At 41.7% G+C, this 22,108-nt stretch overlaps 1 protein-coding gene across 3 annotated transcripts in view; it reads left to right on the top strand.

Moving 5' to 3' along the window:
• The window catches only part of CHD1L (chromodomain helicase DNA binding protein 1 like), a 54,921-nt gene that overhangs the window by 32,417 nt on the left and 396 nt on the right, over positions 1 to 22,108 (top strand). The window contains exons 2-22 of one of the 3 annotated variants that reach the window (XM_053969665.1): positions 1,235 to 1,347; positions 2,101 to 2,207; positions 3,483 to 3,597; positions 3,950 to 3,981; positions 6,054 to 6,135; positions 7,377 to 7,539; positions 7,968 to 8,123; positions 9,221 to 9,313; positions 9,755 to 9,851; positions 11,180 to 11,253; positions 12,351 to 12,461; positions 14,050 to 14,164; positions 14,585 to 14,738; positions 15,827 to 15,992; positions 17,299 to 17,444; positions 17,813 to 17,976; positions 18,591 to 18,799; positions 19,836 to 19,934; positions 20,668 to 20,738; positions 20,995 to 21,109; positions 21,350 to 21,458. In XM_053969665.1, coding sequence (XP_053825640.1) covers positions 1,235 to 1,347; positions 2,101 to 2,207; positions 3,483 to 3,597; positions 3,950 to 3,981; positions 6,054 to 6,135; positions 7,377 to 7,539; positions 7,968 to 8,123; positions 9,221 to 9,313; positions 9,755 to 9,851; positions 11,180 to 11,253; positions 12,351 to 12,461; positions 14,050 to 14,164; positions 14,585 to 14,738; positions 15,827 to 15,992; positions 17,299 to 17,444; positions 17,813 to 17,976; positions 18,591 to 18,799; positions 19,836 to 19,934; positions 20,668 to 20,738; positions 20,995 to 21,109; positions 21,350 to 21,458 — 2,491 coding nt within the window. Of the gene's footprint in view, positions 1 to 1,234; positions 1,348 to 2,100; positions 2,208 to 3,482; positions 3,598 to 3,949; positions 3,982 to 6,053; positions 6,136 to 7,376; positions 7,540 to 7,967; positions 8,124 to 9,220; positions 9,314 to 9,754; positions 9,852 to 11,179; positions 11,254 to 12,350; positions 12,462 to 14,049; positions 14,165 to 14,584; positions 14,739 to 15,826; positions 15,993 to 17,298; positions 17,445 to 17,812; positions 17,982 to 18,590; positions 18,800 to 19,835; positions 19,935 to 20,667; positions 20,739 to 20,994; positions 21,110 to 21,349; positions 21,459 to 22,108 lie in introns of all 3 variants that reach the window. The other 2 variants (XM_053969666.1, XM_053969667.1) reach the window with 2 other exon arrangements.

Raw genomic sequence — 22,108 nt, forward strand, 5'->3', positions numbered from 1 at the left:
TGTAAATAGTCTTGCCCCATCTTTCCTGTAAGTTCCTGAAAGTTCCTGAAAGGCCTCAATTAGGTCACCAAGAAGCCTTCTCTTTTCCAGCCTGGACAACCCCAGTTCTCTCAGCTGTAGTTGTCTGAGCTCTAACAGCCCCCAGGCCGGAAATAAAGGTGCAAATAAAGTGGCTCCCAAGCCTGTCAAAGTGAGCCGCAGTTGCTGCAGAGATGGCATTACTGCCATACTCTCTGCTCTGTGCCAGCCTTCCCCGGGTGCTGCAGTCCCTGTGCTTGGCTTTGTGGTTATGTGGGTGTTCGGGCTAGGGCTGAGCCTGGCTTTAACTCCCCTAGTGCCTCCGCACAGCCTCAGGCAGCTCTGTGCTTCGGGAAAACTTGAGCAAGGGTTGTCCTGTTCAGTGGCCTCGAAATGGGTGTGAATTAAAGCGCTTTCCACTGCCTGGAGGGTGATGTTAAAGGGGAACGCCAGGGTAATCCATCCTGCCCACACATTTTCCTTAGCTGCTGGAAGTCCTCACCTCAGTCCCTGGGCTGGTTTGGGTTTGTGTATCCTGCGGACTGGTGAGTTACTTCATGCACTCAGTGTGCACATTTACCCAGGGAGGAGAGGGCAGCAATGCCACAATAAACAGCACTTGAGTCCAAGCACAAGAAAAGGTCTTGCCAACACCCGTGTGACTTGTTTTGTATTCATTTTGACATATTGTGCCCCATAATAAGGATTGCAATGGTGGTAGTAGTCACAGTAGCCTATAGTGGAAGTCTGCCTTAGCTTTAAGTACAGAAAAGCTGGAAAACATCTTGTTGAGAAATGGTTATTATACAATAATAGATTGTGACAAACATTTCTGGTAGCCTAAAGTGTGTCCCTGACTCTAGTACTTAAATATTTTAAAAAGTGATTCAGGCTGAAAATCAAGCTGTCTTTTAGGAATGCAAAGTACCAGCCTAATTATTAGATCAGGTTCCTTGTACAGTCATGGATGGCTCCTTGACTGCAATGGCTCAGGGCATTTTTGTGTAAGTTTCTGAATATGCTTTAATTTAGTTGCTATAACACTGGGGTCTTTGCTGTCCAGGAGGGTAAACCAGCTTCTTCTGAAGGCTGCTGTGCTTTTCCTGTAAGGCAGGTGTTTGGGAAGGCCTGTTCTGGGCAGGACCTGTTTCTAGTGTAAGTGTCTATGGAGTGCATTGGGTGACTGTAAGTGTAACAAATCACTTTTTTTTCCCAGGCATTAAACTTCGTCCCTATCAACTAGAAGGTGTAAACTGGTTGGTGCAATGCTATGAAGTCCAGCATGGCTGTATCCTGGGTGATGAGATGGGCCTTGGGAAGACTTGTCAGGTGTGTCTTCTTCTTCTGGAAAATGATCTTTGCTTAAATTGTTGAGGTTTTAGCCTAGTGTTTTTGCAGATTGAAAAAGTACCCAAATGATTCCCCCCCACCCCACCAGAATTCCATACTCAAGTGAGAGCTCATTGGCTCTTTCAGTCCTTAACCACTTAAAACAAGTCCTGATTTAAGTCCTGTGTAATTCCAAATAGGTTTCAGGGTTTTGTAAAAAGATGAGTGGCCATTTTATCCAAACACCTTAATGCATAATTCATAGTGTGCAGAGTTGAGGGCACAATCACAGCCAGGGAAAATAATGTCCTTTTGATGCACTTGCACCAAGGGGATTTTTGTGTTTGTCAACACATGGATTAAAATCTATAAGTTGAATTTTTTCAGAGGTTTGTTGGATTTTCTTTTTAGGTTTTTCAGTGGGTTTAAGTTTTGTTGGAAAATGACTGTTTTGCTTTGGATCAGCTGATTTTATTCAATAGGTCTTAGACCTATTGAAATAGTTTTAGAAAGTGATGCATGGTAGACCGGGTTTGTGACTGTGCAAGAAAGGGACTTCGTACATGGAGTTCATGTTTCAGGATCTAAGCCTTTTTGTCTGTATCCCACTTGATATTCTGTTAACTCTGATTTGTGATAATCAACCTATGGAAACTAGCTGCAAAGCTCAACAAGGAGACAGCTTATGTAGGATCAGGCTATTGGGTTGAACCCTTCCCTTGTTATAAAAAAAATATTTTCCTTGCCTTTCAGGCCATTTCTCTACTTCTTTATTTGACAAAAAAGTTATCCAACAAAGAGAGATTTCTGATACTTTGTCCTCTGTCAGTTCTGAGCAACTGGAAGGAAGAGCTGGAGAGGTAAGTTTCAACAGTTGTCTGGCTTACTATATTATTGCTCAGACTTGCAATTGCAAAGTTTGCAAGTTGCAGGATTGCAAAGATTGTTTTCAAATGTGCTCACTCCAACACTTCCTTTTTATCCTTTCAAAGGGATAGAAAGTAAAAAGGGAAGCTGCTACTAAACCAACAAATCAATGCAGACTATGCAGTTAGTGCATAGTCTTTACAATGGTGTGGTATACATGAACCCATCCATCTTATATTATTGGCTGACTTTCAGTCCAAATGCCTCCACTGGCTCCTTGCTTTTTATTGATTTGCAACCCTCCCTGCTCAGCCTCTCTTAGGCAAAATCTGCTGAAGACAGCCAGGAATCTTCATAATAAAAGGTAAGACCCAAGTTGGGGGGCATGCTTACATATGCACACAAAATACATCACACACAATACATCAAAATACATCACACCTGTGCATGCAGCCCATTCTCACTGGGGTGACAGTGCTGATGTGTTTCTGCTGTGCCTGAAATATGTACATTTCTGGTCTGTAGCCCACAGACTCCTTTTAAGAGGAAGGGCTAAAAGTTAAAGGTTAGAACAGAAGTCTGTGTGGCCATTGGCTGATGCTGTCTCTCTGCGTCTAAAGTCATGCAGGTTACATTCTGAAGTGAGCTGGCCTGATTTGGATAAATTTTGGGTTGGAATAGTTGGGAGAAACTGCAGTCCTTCATAGATCAGCAGTGCAGTTTTCCAGAAGGAATATTAGGTAAATAACAGTGATGGGATTAAATGAGGAGGAATTTTATGGTCCGTACAATTGGAACTGGTTTTATCTGCTTTTTGACTGAGAGAATATATTTTTGATGCCCTGACTTGGACCTCTTTGCTGCAGACATTTTTGTCTTTATTTTAGAATGATTCAGGCCAATTCTTTGGCCTTATCTGGGCCAACTATATTCATTCATCTGCTTCTTATGAACTTTTTTCAGTTCAGAATAGCAGTTAGGTCATGAGACTGGTTTTCAATCATCTGCCTTGGACTCTTACACCTAAAAGAATGCAGGTTTATTTAGGACTTGTCCAAACCAGAGCCAACAGTGGAAGTGCCAGCCTGAGGTGAAAATTATGAAGGAGTGAGATTCAAAAGCTGAGAGCCAGACACATCTCACAGGAGTGTAGGGTGTTCTCATCACCTCTGCAGTGGCTGTGTTTGGTAATGAGGTCCAGGGTCATAAACACATGAAAAGAATTAGCTTGGCTCACTGTTTTTGCTCTGTCTTTCTCTTAACAACAGGTTTGCTCCTGGTCTTTCTTTCATAACATATGTAGGCAGCAAGGAAGAGCGACCTAAACTGCAGGAGAATCTGAAAGGGGACTCTCACTTCCATGCACTCCTGACAACATACGAGGTACATGATGTCTTTGTCACTTGAAAGGGGGGCTCAAGTTTTCCTCGCCTTTTTGATTCCTCTGTACCACCCAGTTCATGCCTTGTCAGCCCACAAGTTTTCTCACTTTTACCCTTCCAATTCTCTTCCCCCCTCTTCATGGGTGGGGTGTGAGTGAGAGGGTGTGTGGTGTTAAACCATGACATGCTGATGGTGTTGGTGTAACTGTCATTTTTGTTCCTCGGGTAGTAAGTGCCTTCATTCAACTCTGCTCCATTTCACCATAGTTTGCAGGCAGACAGAAAAAAGCTCTGTTTCTTAACTGATGTATTTACTTAAATCATAAATCACAGTTCATCTTCTTTCATTGCAGATTTGCCTGAAAGATGCAGCATTTCTAAAGTCGTGAGTCTGGTTTTAATTTCTTCAAATTTAAGTCTGGATATCTGTCAATGATTTCTTAAGTGGATATTTGTATGTGTAAGATTCTGTGTTGTTTCACAAGAGACAGGGATGTTCTTGGCTTGTGATTAGAACTTTGCCTTTTCCAACTTTCAGTCTTTAATGTCAGCTAAAATATATGTAAACTTCCCCCAAAGACAGTTCTCAAGCCAGTTAACTCAAAGCAATGTGACACATAGTGACTTAGAGCAGTACATTAAGTATCAGTCCAGCAGAGGACATCCTCAAGAGCTTCAGGTTATAAAGGTTGCAAAATTCACTGAAACTGACCTGCATTATATAACAGTGATAACGTGCTAATACCGTGTCCTGAAGTTTATTGCCTCCAGTCAGAGCTGTGGAGGGCTTATGAAGCATTACGCCTTCTACAAAGCCTGATTATTCAGCTGAAATTCAGTCTGCAGGAGGTACTGTCATGATCATGCAGAATTCCACAGGCATCTGCACTTGAAATGGGGAGGAATTTTCCTTTTTTCTTATCAGAAGTGCCAGTGCCTTGCAATGGTGCTATGACAAATGCTGGGGGCAGCTGTACATAATGAATGGCTCGGTATCTTTGTAGAAGTACAAATCCAGTGGCCCCTGCTGGCACAATTTTGTGTCTGTCAGAACTAGTCAGGCCCACAATGGGCACCCTCCTGTCTTTCAGCAAAGCACCTGTCCTTGGCCACTGCTGGAAGTAGCAGACTATCTGCACATCATAGTAGAAACCAGGTCTAATGAAAGGTAGCCATGACTGTATTGTCCTTACAGTTTCATATAATGTTCTGCATTGCTGCATATTATTCTGTTTATTTTAAAGTGTAGCCCAGGTATGTAGCACCCAGGGAGAGCACGTAGCCAGCCCTAGTATCACAGAAATGTCAGCTCCAGAGTAATTTCCTACTTCTAAACAAATAACCTTAAAGCCATGTCACTCAAATTTAAGGTTTTGCCCTTTAGTCTTTCTTCTGAAAAAAAGTGGTTGCTAATCATTTGTACCTTGTTCTGTGTGGGAGCATTTGGAGCACTTTGTAAAGGAGAGTCAGAGTTATCTGATATCTCCCCACCACTACTTCTTACAAGCAGTGTAACAGCACAAATGAGTTGAGCAAGAGCCATGCTCTAATGGAATAGATGAGGGATCAAATTCTGCTCTGCACATGAGCTTCTGCAATGCTTCACAGTGCAGAGTCCTTCTGCAATTCAGCTCCTGGGCTCGTAGAATAAGAGTAATGCCACTTGATTGTTCTGGCAATGGAGAACCTCTCTGATATAGCAGACAGGGAAATCAAGGCAAACAAAAAGGCATTTTAGGAAGAATGTAGGTCACTGTGGTTTCAGATGTTGTATTCCACTGGGAGGAGAAGTGTGTGGGTGAGAGAAAATGGAGGTTCATGCTTTTCCTCCCCTGGAAATTACTCTGATGTGGAAGTTGAAACCCTAGTGATAAGGAGGCACAAACACTGAGGGTTGAGAAGATGTGGAGTTTCAATTAAGCCTAATGGATCTGCTGGATCACTAGTAATTCTTGCAGCCTGCTAGAGGGACACTCTGCATAGAGCTGTATGAACACAGAGTAAGTTGAAGCTTCTGTCTTGGGTGATTTGCAAAAGCCTTAGGATCACTCTTCCGTCACTGCCTCATGATTGTTGCTAGGTTTTTGCACAGGTGCTAGGGCATAGTTTCATGTGTCTTTTTCCAAATGAGAGACCTCCTTGAATGTTCAACAAACCTGTGTTTATGTCATTTTCCTGATAGTAACAGCGGTGGAGAGAGAAGCAAGGAATTCAAGTGAATTTTGTTAGTCTTGATTTCAGAAAAAACTCACCCAGACTATAGTTAAAAACCTGTGTCAGCTCTTCAAAAACAGTACCTGTGAATTCCACCCCACTTTTGGTGTTTGCTTGTTGTTCATGGGGTGGGACCCCACCTCAAGTTGAGCCAAGCAGAGCCACCCCTTACTTCAGTCTTTTTGTACTTACAAGAATGAATTGTCAGCCCCTAACTGAAGATGCTGTTTTTTGCTTGTTCAGCTTTAACTGGGCTGCCTTGGTTGTAGATGAAGCTCACAGACTGAAAAATCAAAATTCTCTGCTTTACAAGACACTTTCTGAGGTAAAGTAACTCATCTATCTTCTAGTGTCCTAAGACTTTTCCCTTTTCAGATTCTTTGTTCCCAGAACATTAAGTTTTGAATCATCACTCATTTCCATCAGAGCTGGTGAAAAGATTCCCATATTTAGTGGCAGAGAGATAAAGGCCTTGTTGGCTTTGCATGGCAGTGGGCAGTATTTGGAGCTTCCCTCTCATTCTGCTTCATGTTTGGGCTTGCTATGTTGGACCAATTTGAAAGACTTGAAAAAGTAAAACAGCCAGACATGGTGCTGAACCACAGCTGTGCTACTGCAGAAGTAGATGTCTGGCTGACCTAAGCAACAAGAGGCCATCTCCAGCTCTGGCAGGGTGAAGGAGCCCTTGCCTAGCTCATGAGACCTCAAGTCTTGAACTTCCACTGTCCCATTTAATGTTTACAGAGATCAGGAGAATTGCTCCAGCTTCCAAAACACCCTCCCAGAGCAGCACAAAGGCTTGAGTGAAGGTTGTGTTCTTGTCACGGCAGTGAAACATCGGCATTTGGTGTGTGCTGGCATCAGCAACAATGCACTACAATACACCTTGGAAAATAGGGTGTTTTACTGAATTCCTGAAAGTCTTACATATTCTGAACATATTGTCCATGATGCCTATAATTCATGAGCTTTGGTTATAATCACAAAAAAATAGATGTGACTTAACCTCATCTCTCCTTCTAACCTATTTTCTTTTACCAAACTTGAGAGAAATTTGTATCTTTCCAAAGGTAAATGTATTTCCCAAGTCTCTTTATGGGGATTACTGTGAGCAACAGGGACCTGATAATGTTCATGTGTTTGTCAGATTTACCCAGCAAACAGAAATGGAACTTAGTCTGACACAGTTTCATTTCACTGTCCTATTCCAACTGCATTTTCCAGTTATCCCTCCTTATCTAACATCTAGTGTGCAGTATTAGACTGTAGACTGCATGAACCTGAGCATTTTAATGGAGTCAGTTTTGTACTTTGTTCTTATTTTGCTTACACTGAATTCCTTGCACTGGTGCCAGCCTAGTCAGTTTGTAGCTGTTTGACTGTCACACCATACCTCATGTTTGGATAGTTTTGGCAAATCTGCAGCATTCTGCAAGCAGTTCTGTGCTGCCATTCATCTTCTAAGTTAAGCCTAAGAGTGGCGTGGGTGGACTTGTATATTAACTAACTTTTCTTTACAGATACTTTTTCCTAATAATTTTGTTTTATTCCTGTTGTTTTTTTTAGTTCTCAATAGGCTTCAGCCTGCTACTCACAGGCACTCCGGTCCAGAACAGCCTCCAGGAACTGTACTCCTTACTCAGCCTTATTGAACCTGACATCTTTCCCCAGGAACAAGTGAAAGAGTTTGTTGAGTATTACCAAGTTATTGAAAAAGAGAGTGAGCCAGGTCAGTAATAAGCAACATTGTACTTCAGTCAGAACCAGCTTTTATCTTGACTCGGAAACAACCATGTTGTGTCCTCTTTATTTGCTTTCTTTTAATGGTGACAAGCTTTAAAATAAAGCCACAAAAACTAATGATTACTTTTAAGGCAAGCACTTTCTTATTGTAGCTACCAGGTGTTACAGGTATGCAGCTGTTTTGGTTTCTCTGTTTGTAAAATCTGGCTTGAATGATTTCACCAATAGATGTGAGATTCCTTTTACGTTTATTTTGAAAGTGTACTTCTGAAGGTATTGTATAAATTCCTTATCTTTAAAACAGTATTCTCCTCTGTTTTTGTGGGTTTTTGTTGGTTTTGGGTGGATTTTTGGGGTTTCTTTTTTTTTTGTTGTTGTTGTTGTTATTTTTAATTTTTCCATGCCTCTGCATAGCCAAAGAATTGCACAGTCTTCTGCAGCCATTTCTGCTTCGGAGAGTCAAATCTGAGGTGGCTGCAGAGCTGCCAAAGAAGGTGGAAGTGGTTCTGTACCATGGAATGTCAGCTCTGCAGAAGAAGTATTACAAGGCCATTTTAACAAAAGATCTAGGTAACTGGGCATTTTGAAGTCCATAAATTATTTTTAAAAACAAAACTAATTCCTGTTGTACATGTAAACTAATTCCTGTTGTACGTGCATGCTCTGTTGTAAAGCAGAAGTTACTTTGGTCTGGAGAACATGTACAGAATAAATATGCCAAATTTGGGTTGCTTAAGTTTTGGTTTTAGCTTGTGGAAAAATAAGAGACATATGTATTGATCTACTGCTCAGGTATTGTGAGCTAGAAAGGGTCAGCTTGAGGATCTGCTTTGGGCAGTCTCAAAGTAATTAAAGTAATTAAAAATACTTATCACAAGGTAAGCCTGGTCCTATTGCATGTCTTTGTATTCAAACAAAAGAGTCATACAAGAAATTTTGGATCTGTGGTTTTCTACAAATTTTCTAATAGTAGCACAGATGCCGTAAAGCAAATTTCAATCTACTGGATGCAGTTTTTTGGGAAACTGCAGGGTTATGTAGACAATGCAACTACTACCATCATATGGTTTGTGAGTGCTTATTTTTTGTAGGGAAATTCAAATTGGGGAGTTGCAGATGCTTTGTTCTTCTAGGGTTTTCTAGCATTTGCTTGAATATCACCTGGAAGTCCGAAACTTCATTTTCTACTCTAGTCAGCATATGTGCATGCATTTTTTTTTTTTTGTTCCTCACGAAAATGCAACAAAGAGATATTGTTGCCTAGGAGAGCTTGACTGTGCTGTATTTTTTTTTTTTTTTTTGAAAATGCAAATGAACTGCACCAAATTTCTTTCACTTATTTTGATGATTTCACTCAGAAAAATTACAGTGGCCTTTTCCAGGGAGTCCAGAAAGTTCAGTGAGTCTGACAAGGCAAAGTAGTGCTGATCAGGGTCTTATTTCTAAAAGCTTGTCCAAAAAGTGTGAGGGAGATTTTTTTTTGGTCCATGAAAACAGATGTATTATTCTTGACATAGGAAATTCAAATCCAGATGTGATTCACAGAGAGAAATACTCCAGTGCTGAAGCACTTCAGAGCAGTGCTTAGTACCAAGACATTCCCAGTCACAGCCATTAATGGAGCATGGGCTTCCCTGCTCTGTTTTTTAATCTGCTTTTTGTTCCAGATGCATTTGAAAATGAAACGGGAAGGAAGGTTACACTCCAGAATGTCTTAATTCAGCTTCGGAAGTGTGTTGCCCACCCATACCTCTTCAATGGTAGGAAAGCACTGTTTTCTTTTGGAACAGAAAAAATAACTTTATTGATTTATAAAGTGGTTTTCTATTATTAGTGTAATGCTTAAAAGAAGCAAGTAATAAACACTCTTGTACTTGATTCAGTAGCAGCTGTGAGTTTGTGACCAGTTCCAACACATGACAGTTCATCAATAATGACAAATAAAGTAGAAGACTGTGTGAAGTCTGAGTTTCTGACTGCAGCTTTCTATTTTTATGTCTTCTGTCATCTAAACAAAGAAATCACAAAGCTTTGTGAACTACTGTGGGTGTCATTTGGAGACAGAGAAGGACCATCACTTCTTAAGCAAGCATCGTGTGGCTCCGCTTAGCAAAAGTAACAGTGCAGACCCACTGAGGTTTACCACAGAATTGTTATTTCTGTGGTATTAACTCTGCTTTTGAAACTCCTTTCTGTTCCAGGTGTTGAGCCAGAACCCTTTGAGATTGGAGACCATATTGTTGAAGCCAGTGGCAAGATGTGTTTGTTGGATAAACTCCTTTCATTCTTGTACGCTGGGTATGTCATGTTGGGATGGGGTTGACATAGGGAGAAAAAGTAAACTGGGAAAGCGAACTACATTATTTAGCCATAGACTGAGCAGTTATTCATCACAACACAAGCACTGACTTATTTATTCCACATTACTCGATACCTGAAAGAAGTAAAAAAAGCTGTATTGGAGATGGTAGAGGAACCTTGAAGATTACTGCACACTGCTATGTCTGGCTAAAGCATCTTGTATTCAGCTGGGAGCAGGTGTGCTAACAGTATTGCTATTGTTGTTATATTGTGGACAGAGATTTTCAGGTGCATTTTCACCAGCATTTCTCAAAACAGTTGACTAATTCTCTTACATGCTCTCATATTTGCCATATTTGAGAACTTGGGACAATAGCCATGTGACTTGGTATTGAGCATATCTGCTTTGATTGTGAGTTTCCTGAGAGTGATTTCTAATGCCTCAGTTGAGTTCCTTTGTGCTAGCATGCCTGTGTTAGCCTGGGAGGCAGAACCCATGCCAGATGTGAAAGAGGAAAACTCAGGAATAACCTGAAACTTCAGAAGTTTTGGGATTGATGTTCAAAACCCCTTGTGTTGTGCTCTGGTGAGTTCAGATCCTGGAATCCAAAGACCAAAGGACAGAGCTTCAACAGCCCTTGTGAAGTTCTGATGTGATTTTGTTGTCTTTATCCTGCTGTGTAGCACCTTGTGAGTGGCTGCCTCTTCACTGAATGTCTTTGCTGCAGGACCAACCCTATGCAAATTCTGGACTTGAAAATGTCTCTGTTCTGCTCTAGGGTGAAGTCTGATTTAAACAGAGCATGTCTGAAACCTAGGGCTGGGAGGGAGGAGAGTTGATTCCTAACACACCTTTGTAGGTAGAGCTTGATCTTTGAAAGTCATTTGCTGGAGAAGGAGATGTTCTGCTGTCACAGAGATGCTGATACTACATTTTCCCAGTATTTCAAATGCATTGTAGTGTGTGATTTGAGAGCAGTCTTGTGGTGAAGAAGACCTCATCGTGCTAGGCTGAAGCTTGGGGTCCTTTTAGATAGGCTCCTCACCAGCCTGTATCTAGCCAGCAGCAAAGCTGTGCCAGAGCCCTGTTACTTCTCTGACTCTACACTCTGGACAGGGTAAATGATGTTGGCAGATAAAGCTTAACTGATTGCATTTAGATGTGGAGCTGAAAATGTGAGAGAACGGGCCGTTATTCTGGGACACAGCCTTGCTGTGTACCAGGGACTAATAATGACTGGTTAAGCTATTGTGACCCCCCCAGCACACTGTGAAGTGCTGTCACAGTATGCTGAGGATCACAGGGTTTCATGTTCTTCTTGCAGTGGCCACCGTGTGTTGCTCTTTTCTCAGATGACTCAACTGCTCGATATCTTGCAGGACTACATGGACTATAGAGGTATGTTCTGCACACTTTGATAGCAGAGGGCTTATCCTAATGATCTCTGTCAGATATTGTTCCTGTGATTTTGTTTGATCCACCTGGGATGAATAAAGGAATGTGATTAAGATTTTTCAGTTCTTAGTAGACAGGGACCATATTCCTGCAGCAGCTCTGTGAGTTGGAGGGTCTTGAGTTCAGTTCTTTGCTGTAACCAGCTTCCTGAAATGAGCTGGCAGTTAAGTGTTCTTCAGAGTAGCTTCATCTTTTGTGCCTTGATGAAATGGAGCTAACAAATGGCAGGGTAGCAATGTTTCATTATATACCTGTGTTCAGTTGTGTACCTGTGTCCTGAAGTAATTGCAGTAAAGGCAATAGGCTTGCTCTAGATTCATTTTGTCCAGCACAAAACACAAACTGAGCCACAGTTATACCAGGAAATAAATTTTTGATTAAAACAGTTGTTGACAGTGGGGCCCCAACATGTCTGAGGGCAGGTTGGATCAGACCATTTTTGGCAAGGTTAGCAATGTGTTCTTGGGATGTTTTCTTTTGTTTCAATCCACGTGGCTCCATGCCTACTTAGGATTTCCCATGAAAGAGGCTTTTGTTTGGTGTTTATGGTTTTGGACAACTAATAATGTAGGATCCAGCCAAATGTAGAGCCATATCCCATACTGCATGCTCACAGCAAAGCACACTGAAGGCCGTGGGAGTTAGGATAAGGAGGATCTGATGGTTCTTGGCCTACTTTCTGGGGCCAACAGCCAGCACAGCATAGTCTGAAATGGGACTGTATGTTAAGGTTCTTTTACTTGGGCTCTGAATTTTCCTGTTGTGTTTCCAAGCAGTAAATTAAATGCTAAGACTCTCTGCTTCAGACTCAACTAAATTACTCTTTACCAACAGTCAATCTGGAAGTCAGGGTCATTACCTCAGTTTATACGAGGTTTAACTGGGAAAAAATGAAGGAATTGAAGGCAATTAAATGAGAACCAAGTCAAGAGGATTTGGCAAAAAAAGATTCAGGACAGCAGTGAGACAATAGAGAATGAGGTAAGGGGGTAAGAGTAAAGGCAAAACTTCAGAAACATTCGTGTTGTTTGTTTGGAAAGGCTACAGTTACGAGCGGCTGGATGGCTCTGTTAGGGGTGAGGAGAGACACCTTGCCATCAAGAACTTTGGTCAACAGCCCATCTTTATCTTCCTGTTGAGCACCAGAGCAGGTAAGTAAGGAGACACAAACAAACCATCTTGCTTCTGCACTCTTATTTTATTCCCTCTGGTAAGGTTTCAGGGAATTCTGAATCCTTCAGAGCCCGCTTGTGTGGGGGCTTTTTGAGGAAGACAGGACACATCCTGAACTTGGGTTTCTCATCTAGGACATCTGGTTTCTGTGCTTTCCTTTTGGCAGCTGATGCCAAGATCCTTTTCATACTGCAGCCTCTTGAGTTTATTTTATTCCAAGTTCCATAATGCCTGTCTCTGTGCCAGTTTGAGCTTAAGAAATCTCACTACCATTTTATTTCTGCAAGCATCAGACTTCAGGCAGGAACAGACTTCCTTTAAGTAAGCTGGTGGAATTGCCTCTCAAGTTTGCTGAACGTGGACGTGCTCTTTAGCTAGCAGACAGACTGAAATGAGAGTCTTTTACCGTCCCAAGGCTGCAGAGACCTCCATGGGACTGCCATCTGTGCTGCTTCCCCTCTTTGCTCCCTGGGCAGATCTGTGTCTTCTACACAGTTTCAAACCTCCCTGTCTCTCTGTTCAAACAAGCACAGAGCCAGGCTTCTGCTTGTCTCCAGAGGAGGAATCCACACTGCTTGGTCTCAGACATCAAACTGGAACCAGGTCTTCCTTTGGGCTTCTGGTTAGACTTGTCTTGATGAGCCTGTTCCACAGTGCACAGGGAGGAGCACACAGGGATAGTGAAGGGAAGACCCTAATGCTGGATGTGTGTCAGGAGTATGTATGTCTGTCACCATGGTGCCTGAGCTCTCCCTCCCATGCCAGCCAGACTTAGGGTTGTTTTTTACTGCACACTGCTATGTGTGGCCTAAAGCATCTTGTATTCAGCTGGGAGCAGGTGTGCTAACAGTATTGCTATTGTTGTTATATTACGGACAGATATTTAGGTGCATGACTGTCTCCACTTGCAGGGAGATTCTGATTACAGGGAATGTGTCTTGTCATGAGCTGGGGGAAATGTAAGGCAGCAGGCTCTCCCCTCTTTAACTACACAATGGGGTCACAGTAGAGATATTTTAAAATGTAAAATTAAATGGGTTTTTTTTTAATCTTTATTTCATGAGAGCCCAAGTTCTAACCTCAAAACCTTTAAGTCTCATAAACGCCTGGGCTCTGGTTATTGTATAGTTTGGCTTGGTGTTTTCCACTGTTTCAGTGGTGTATTTACAGCTGGTTCTGTGCTGCAGCCAAGTCATGACTTGGGCAGTCCCTTGGGGCATCAAGGAAGACAGTCCATGCAGGGATAATCTGCCTGCCAGCAGAAGAACTATGTCTATGTTCATCAGTCTTGACAATCAGTCCCTTTTGCATTGGTTCACTCACACCCTATGTTTTTTGATTACATTGCATTGTACAGCTTCTTTCTTGGACTCTTACAGACAGCTGGAAATTGAAGGCTTACCCATCTGTCTAGATCCTTATGAGACTTAGATTTGGGTTTGAGAGATGGATTGGACTAGATACAATTGATCAGATCTGACAGAACTTTGCACCGCATAAATTCTCTAGCTTCTTCTTTATTTTCTGTTGGTGACATATTTTATGACCTTCTTATTTTGTTTGTAGGTGGAGTTGGCATGAATCTGACAGCAGCAGATACAGTTATTTTTACTGATAGTGATTTTAACCCACAAAATGACTTGCAAGCAATAGCAAGAGCTCATCGGATTGGGCAGCACAAGTGAGAAATGTCACTACTTACAGTTTGGTTGCTGACTCTCTTGGCCTCTCAGTATTACTTTCCCCTTCCATAGGCAATGGAAGGTTAAAGTATCAGGATAGATTGAAGATCAAAGGGGGGCAGAGAGGATTTTGTGTCTTCATTTTCCACCTGCAGCCTCATACAATCTTGTCCTTGTCATGTATCCAGGGTGGGAACTTTGTAAATTTGGAGTAGGAGATGGAGGGTGGAGGTTTGCCTGCACTTTTGCAGTGAGCATTTCTCCTGTGTCAAGCAGAATTGTATCAGCATCACACTTCTGCTGACTATTTTTACTCATTTTGTTCTTACCACCTTTACTTGCCAAAGGAGTGGGTGAAGGGATACCTTAGTGCACCTCAGAACTAAGTAAGTAATAAGAATTTTCTTGAACTTTCCAAGGCCTGTAAAAATTATCCGTTTGATTGGGCGAGATACAGTTGAAGAAATAATCTACCGAAGAGCTGCCTCGAAGCTGCGGCTGACCAATGTCATTGTTGAAGGGGGGCAGTTTGCTCTGGGAGCACCCAAGCCTCAGGGAACAGCAGAGTTACAGGTAAACCAGAGTTGTAGCCTCAATTTGACTCCAGTAACCACCTTAGAAATGTCCCAGAATGTTTCTGTGTTTACATTGGATTAGAACCTCTGCATTGACGTGACAGCTTTTGTATGTAGGAACAAAAATGGCATCCCAGGTCCAGACAGCTTCTGATGTTTGAAGACAGATTTTACAATTTTGAAGTGCGTTCATCGTGGAAAAAGGGTGTGTTGTCTTGGAGAAGAGGGGAAGACAGAACCTTTCTTTGTCTTACTTGTTTTTTTAATTCTAATTAGTAGAAATTATAAAAAGTGGAAGCTGGACTCATTGTTTCTCAAACTGATCTGTCTCTGGTGCTTTTCTCTCACAAACAGAGTTGATAAGAAGTCAGGTGATACCTAGTCAGCTTTTGGTTAGTCTGAAACTCGGTCAACCTTCTTTTGGCCTCTTGGCAAATACAGTGTCTCAGGAGTCAGGGCATGATTTATAATTCTGACCTGAAGGCTGAGGTTTCTGTTGAGAATTTGGCTTCAAAACATCAAGTGAAGTGACATTTAAGGGAATATATCCCCTGTGTGCAGCTAAACCTAGGAGACGTTTGGATTTAGTGTATCCTTTCCCCCTCTGCCTGCCCTCCCTGCCCCATTTGTATGTATCTCAGCACTTAAAGTTTCTGTGGGAGAGTGGAACTGAGACCAAAGGAAATTCCATGCTGATATTTTTCTCCCCCCGGATTTTTATGGTATTTAGGCTTTTGTTTTAAATGAGTTGAGGGCAAAAGCAAGCCTGGCCTTTCTGACTATGAAGAAAGCTGCTTGAATGCATTCAGTATAGTGCTAGTTTGTCATTTAGCCCTGAAGAAAAACGACTGTTCAAGTCTGGATGAGTTATGATTATGGGAGAAATGTTGTTGGGGCTTGTCCTATCAGGTTTTGGGAGAATGGGGCATGTTAAAGAACATTTTGACATATTTTGACAGGCAGCCTTAAAGCTTAGGTTCCACCACTCATACATCCTTTGCATTTAAACTTGAGAAGCTTGAGACACTGGGATTGACATGGAATTAGAGGATAATAATACTGAACTTCCCCTTCTTTTTGTTAAAGCTGAGTGAAATCTTGAAATTTGGCCTGGATAAATTGTTCTCCTCTGAGGGAAGTACTGTACAGGATGTGGAGCTGGAGAACATCCTTGGAGAGACAAAAGGAGGGCAGTGGATAATGGACACTGTGCTGCCACAAAAGGAAGAGAATGAAGAGGAAGATACAGAGAGTAAGTTAAGAATCTAAATAGCTGTGTTACTTGAATGCTGGTAAAGAAGGCTTCCCAGGCAGGGGTGGCATTTCTCAGGAAAGAAGAAGAAAAGCAGAATTGTAATTAAGTTACTTGGATTTTGTTTGTGGCCTATCCACAAGCTTTATTTCTGAGTCTTTATTGGTATTTTTGTTCTTTTTTTTTCTGTCCATATTTGCCTGTTTGTAAGATAATGTTAACAATACTTGCCCAGTTTTGGTGACTGAGAGTTGAATTCCTTTTCATATTTTAGTACCTCAGATGGAGATTCCTGAGAAATGGGGAAATAGTCATATTGTAGCTACTGCTTTTCCCACAGAGAACCATTAAGATAGATCTACAGTTTTTGGAGATGTTTGAGTAAGTTAAGGAAAGGCTGTGTAGCAGCTGTTTCATTTTTTATCTCCAAATAAAGGATTATTGGCTATGAAAATCCAAAAGGTGAGGTAAGAAGTGTAGAGTCATGGTGTCTATAGAACTAAAACAAACTTACTCTGTCTTCAAAACTCTGCTTTCCAGCCCAAATGTCACCCAGTTGTGGTTAGTTTTTCTTAGCCCTGTGCTACATGAAAATAAATTCTAAAGATACTTCCCTCTTCCAGTGCCTTCTTTCTCAGAGAAAGACTGAATTTTTGTCTGGGTACATAGTAGCACTTAAATATAGATTTGTGACTGAAGCTGAAATATGGCTTTGCAGGATAGTTAGTTGCCAGCAATGAGTAATTATTTGCTGAGAGTTAGCAAAAGAGCGGTATTTTCTGGTGGTGACTTAAAAGAGGGACAGTGGTGCCACACTATGTAATAGGTATAGGGAAAATAACTCACGTGGTGAGCAGCAATCCTGGGCTGCCAGAGTTCTGTACTTTCATTTCATTTGGGAAGTCAAAAGCAAAAATTTGCTGTCCCTTTTCAAGAGCTGCCTGTAACTACATAGCAGAGCTGAATGAATTCTCCACTGGCAGAGATGGAATGACCAAAGAGAACAGTGAGGGAACCACAATTTTAAATAATTAAGTAAATGAAATAGGAAGAAAGCTTCCTTGCCAGTCTAAATATGTTAAATGATCTTAAATTAAAAACTTTTGTCAGAGGAAGGAAATCTTGATTCTCCCATTTCTACATGATACTGACTCTGGTCATACCAAAAAGTTGTGAGAGTGAAGATCTTTCTCTGCTGAGGGTAGAACAATGTCACAGAAGAGCCAGATTTTTTTTTGATATCACTGTACGTTTTGGGTCATAGTAGGTTTCAGTTCCTTTTCACACTTTTAAATTATTTTTAAAGATCACATGTACGTGTATGAAGGCAAAGATTATTCAAAAGAACCCAGCAGAGAAGACAAAAAAGCATTTGATCACCTTTTGGATCTTCAGAAAGCATTGATTGAAGAGACCAGTAAAGAAGGGAGAGCTCTCCGGAACAAAGCAAACGTAAGGCAGATGTGACAAGGAACATGATGTTCTTTCATTTGCTTGTGGAAAATGAAACTTGGCAGTTCTCTCTCTTTACCTACAGCTTGCAGAAGGCATGTTAAAAGATTTGGATGTCAGTGTAGTAAAGCTGGCTCTGGAATCAGGGCTTGACAATTCAGCAGTTCTGCTAGCAGATCTGAGATATGCTGTAGAGGGCACTTCTATAAACTCAGGTCACAAAACCACGTATTATGTGACAGTTGAGTTCTGATGATTAAGACTTGTGAACAAGTTAACAAATGGGAAAGGAATGTAGGTTAAGGAAGGCATCAGGCATGGCTTTAAGATGAGCAGTTTGTTTCTGTGATACCTCTTTCTTTCTCCAGGCCCTTCTCACAGGCCTTCGGGAACAGTCAGCCAGGAGGAAGCACTTGCTGAGTGAGGAGGAGCTGGAGGCTCGGAGGAAGAAGCGCCAAGAAGCAGCAGCAAAGAGAGCAAGGCTCATGGAGGAAAAGAAGGCAGCAAAAGCAGAGGCAGAACACAAGAAAAAGTATGGTTTGTATTGCATCTACTACTTGTAAATTGATGTCTGTTGCACTGTACTCTTGGAATGTGTCTGATGGATGGAAGTAATATGCTCAAACTGCATAACGTGGGGATGTGAAGGTGGAAAAAGGGCTTGAGTCCCTAGCAAGGGTTCTTTCCTCCTGAATACCCTGCCTGATTTTACCTCTACTTTAATTCATAGAGGATGGCCTGAATAAGAGCCCCATGTCTGACTGTGCAATCAATGAGTGAGTGGGAGAAGCTTTCTGAAGTATCACAGTTGGCCCCTACAAATTGGTCTGACATCTATCACTCTCTGGCACGTCTTAACTTTCTCCTTCTTGTTTCCCAGATATTCTTCCTTTTCACCACTCCAAGTAGCTCCTTGCCCTTTGCTATGCGCTCATTTTTTCCATGCCTGCAATTGGCTTACCACATTGGCATGTGGCTCTTCAATACCATAAATAAGAACTTTGGTAACCGTTGTTCTGGCCTAAAATGGGGAGGGAACAGAGGGAATGCAGGTCTAGGTCTCCTGTGTTTCACTGCAATGATTTAAACCAAGCTGTGAGCCTCCACCTTTGATTTTCATTGAACATCCTCTTCTCTTCATTTCAGAATGGCCTGGTGGGAGGCCAATCATTACACATCTACCTGCCTTCCTTCAGAGGAAAGTGGCTCTGAGGAAGAGTTTGAGGAGGATGAGTTGGGGTGGAATGTGGATTTAGATTACAAAGATGGAGGCCAGAACTATATTAAATACGTCATGGGAGATGTAACCCACCCCCAAGCAGAAGAGGAAGATGCCATCATTGTCCATTGCCTAGGTGGGACTTGTCAACAACAGGAGTATTGTTGGGTGGGGTGAACAAGGGAGCTGAATTGTCTCTAATGGTTTAATAGTTTCTAATTCTGAAATAATTTGGATTTGAGTCTGACTTAATCTCAAGTGGTGCAGAGGCAATACAGTCTCTACTCCAGCATGTATAACCCACATAAGTACTAGCAAGGTGTGCAAGGGTCCTTGCATGCCTGCTCTGGATTTATGGGCAAACCTCTTCAAAGGTGCCTGTAGGGCTTGAAATTTTATATCTGTGGCTAAATTATGACAGTTCCTGAGAGAAGGGCCTTTTGTTTATCTGGTGGAAGCTGTAGGAATCAAACTGAGATACTGAAATTCATCTTCTTCTTCCAGTCAGCAGAGAGAGACGGACTTCCAGAGGCTGAGGTCAGAGTTTTCTTGGTGGTTGTCTCTCAACACTGACAGTACCGAGACTCTAGGCCAGTCTCCTAAGTTAAGGCCTCTTTTAAGACATTAAAGCTGAGGGAGATAAAGTCACATTATAGAGCTTCTCCTGAAGCAGTGTTGGAATTGCTCTCTGTCCAGCGCTACAGCAAATCATCATCTGCTTTGGCTTATGTTACACTGTGCATGAAGGCTCATGTTTGAAGTGCAAATGCCAAGTAGAAGTGAAAGACTGCAGATTCGAAACACTTGGTGTGGGAAGCCCAAGGCACCACATACTACATGCATGCTCTGTGTACCTATATGTATGTATATGAGGATACTGTCAAGTTTATATGCTCAGTGCTATGGTTAGTGCTTGTTTCAGCATTCTTGGTGGACAGTAAGGAATTTTTCTGCGTTGTTTTTCAGAGAACTGTGATAAGTTAGTTTTTCTCCAGGGCTGAGGTTTATCCTTTAGGATAGTCCCTTGAATAGTGGTTGATTTAAGTTTGTATGTAGTTCCCATATCTGGTTTTGATAATCATTCATTGCCTGTGTACAGAGCAGGTGCCTTTCCTGCAGGGGTGGTCTCAATCTCACTTCTGAAAGGAATCTAACTTATTATTTCATTCTAGATGACTCTGGCCGCTGGGGAAGGGGTGGTTTATTCACTGCTCTAGAGGCTCGTTCTGATCAGCCAAGGAAAATATATGAGATGGCAGGAAAGATGAAAGGTAAGAGATGAAAATATGACCTGAGGCCAAGATACTTGAAAGAGGTAAAACCCCACTGACACTGCAGGAGTGAAGTGCCTGGATACCTCAATACTCATGTTTTAGTCTTTCTCTGGACATGTGCATCCCTAGATCTGAAAGTAATACTTCAGCAAGTACTTTGACTTGGCTTGTTTGGAGTGTTAGAACTCTGAATAGGGGTTGATCATTCCAATTCATCCTGCAAGACATTAAAAAGGGGAAAAAACTCCAAACTTCTACATTATTCACAGAATGTTTTTCACTAAATAAGACAGAGCACTGCATCTTCTCTGAAAGTGCTTTCAAGAAGGATGAAAGCCACCTCAGGCACCATTCAGCTGAGCCTTTGCTTCCCTCGAAGAACTAATCTTTCCCTGATCATATATTAACAGTTTTGAGATACCTGCAGCTGGCTAGGAATGAACATCTTGCTAGATCTTTCTAATTTCCTGGGAGATGCTTTCTTCTCATTTCAGTGTCTCTCTTTCCATTTGTTGTCTTTAGTTGGGATATGTGTGTGTGATTGTGTGGCTCGGGGGAAAATGTTTGTCTTGCTTCCTTGGGCAAAGGATCTGACTGCTGAAATCATCACAAGGAGATACAGTCTCAGAGAATAATACAGAATTTGACAGTGAAGTCACTGCTTCATTGACTGCTTGTTTACTCTTCAGGACTGATCTTTTATTGTTGTCCTGTTCTTTTTTCTGGACAGACCTGGAGTTAGGAGGAACCCTGCTATTCCCTATTGATGATAAAAAATCCAGGAAAAAAGGACAAGATTTGGTGAGAATGAGAAGCTCTTTCCTGTTTTGCTCTATCCATATGTTTTTGAAGCTGTGTGAAATGAGCCTTATGTCTTTTTTACAATAATGACACTGATTACTGAACATGGCTAAGTTGCAGTTAAATATTAGAGATAATGAGTTCTTGTCTTCATTTATTAAAGGTAAAAGTTAGTAATGCAGTTTTCCAGCACTGTCACTGTGTCTCTTAGTACTGTATATAGATTCTATTTCAATTTTTTGTGTTTTCTCCTTAGCTGGCCTTGATTGTAGCTCAGCACCGGGATCGGTCCAACAACTTGTCTGGCATTAAACTGTCAGCTTTGGAAAAGGGCCTGAAGAAGATTTATTTAGCAGCCAAGAAAAGGAATGGTAAGTGTCTGTGCAGTAGAACAGCAAATCCATACATGTGTGGTTGCACCTAAAGATGATGACCAATTTCTACCTCTCTGTTGTTTTTTTCTGAAGTAAAGTGAGATCTCCATTGCAGATAGGCTGCTCAAAAGTATTTCTTCTGTTCTTTGTTGGGTAGCTTCAAGTCTTTTTCTAGATTGCTTTCTGTATGTGTACCTTCTGCTGAAGAGTGTGCACTCTCTGTTCCCTCCTTCTCAGCAACAGTGCATCTTCCACGGATTGGGTATGCAACAAAAGGCTTCAACTGGTACGGCACCGAGCGGCTCATCCGAAAGCACCTGGCAACTCGGGGTGTGCCCACTCTTATGTATCCTTTTGGAGTGTGTCTCATTCTATTCACCATTTAGTACTGAAATGATCCTGTAAATATCTTGGTAAATGCAAAGCAAGGAAGTAAGACAAGGCACAGATGCCACAGTCCAGCTAAAAAAACTGGTTTCTCTCACTTTGCTGTCAGCATCCAGCATTTCTGACAGCATCCAGGTATTCATTCCACACTGAAGACTTAGCATTTTGGGTGATAATGACAGATGAATGTGATTCAGCATGCCTGTCAGGATTTGTTAGAGCCAGGTGCTAGTCTTCTGTTGACAGCATGGACTTACCTGTATATGCCATATCTGTGTGGGACACGACTGGAATTTCAGATTAATGGAAGTGACTCAGAAAGCAGCAAAAGTGAGAATATAAAAAAACATTACATTGTTCCAAACAGGTGATAGCCTGCTTCCTTTGCTGAACATGATGAAAGTTGGTGTGTTAGGACAGGCTTAGGAAGGCTTTAACCTTCCACGAAAGGAAGCAGGTTTACAAGGAGGCTCTGTTTTGTCACTTCTCTTGGAAGACATGCATTTGCTATACTGCCACTGTCAGCAATTCCGTGAAACCGAAAACCTGAAACAAAGACAAAAGTATTGAGAGCATTCTGGCTTTTTTCCTTGGTAAATCTGTTAGTGG

Source organism: Vidua macroura, chromosome 2 (genome assembly GCF_024509145.1).
Source record: "Vidua macroura isolate BioBank_ID:100142 chromosome 2, ASM2450914v1, whole genome shotgun sequence".
NCBI lineage: Eukaryota > Metazoa > Chordata > Aves > Passeriformes > Viduidae > Vidua > Vidua macroura.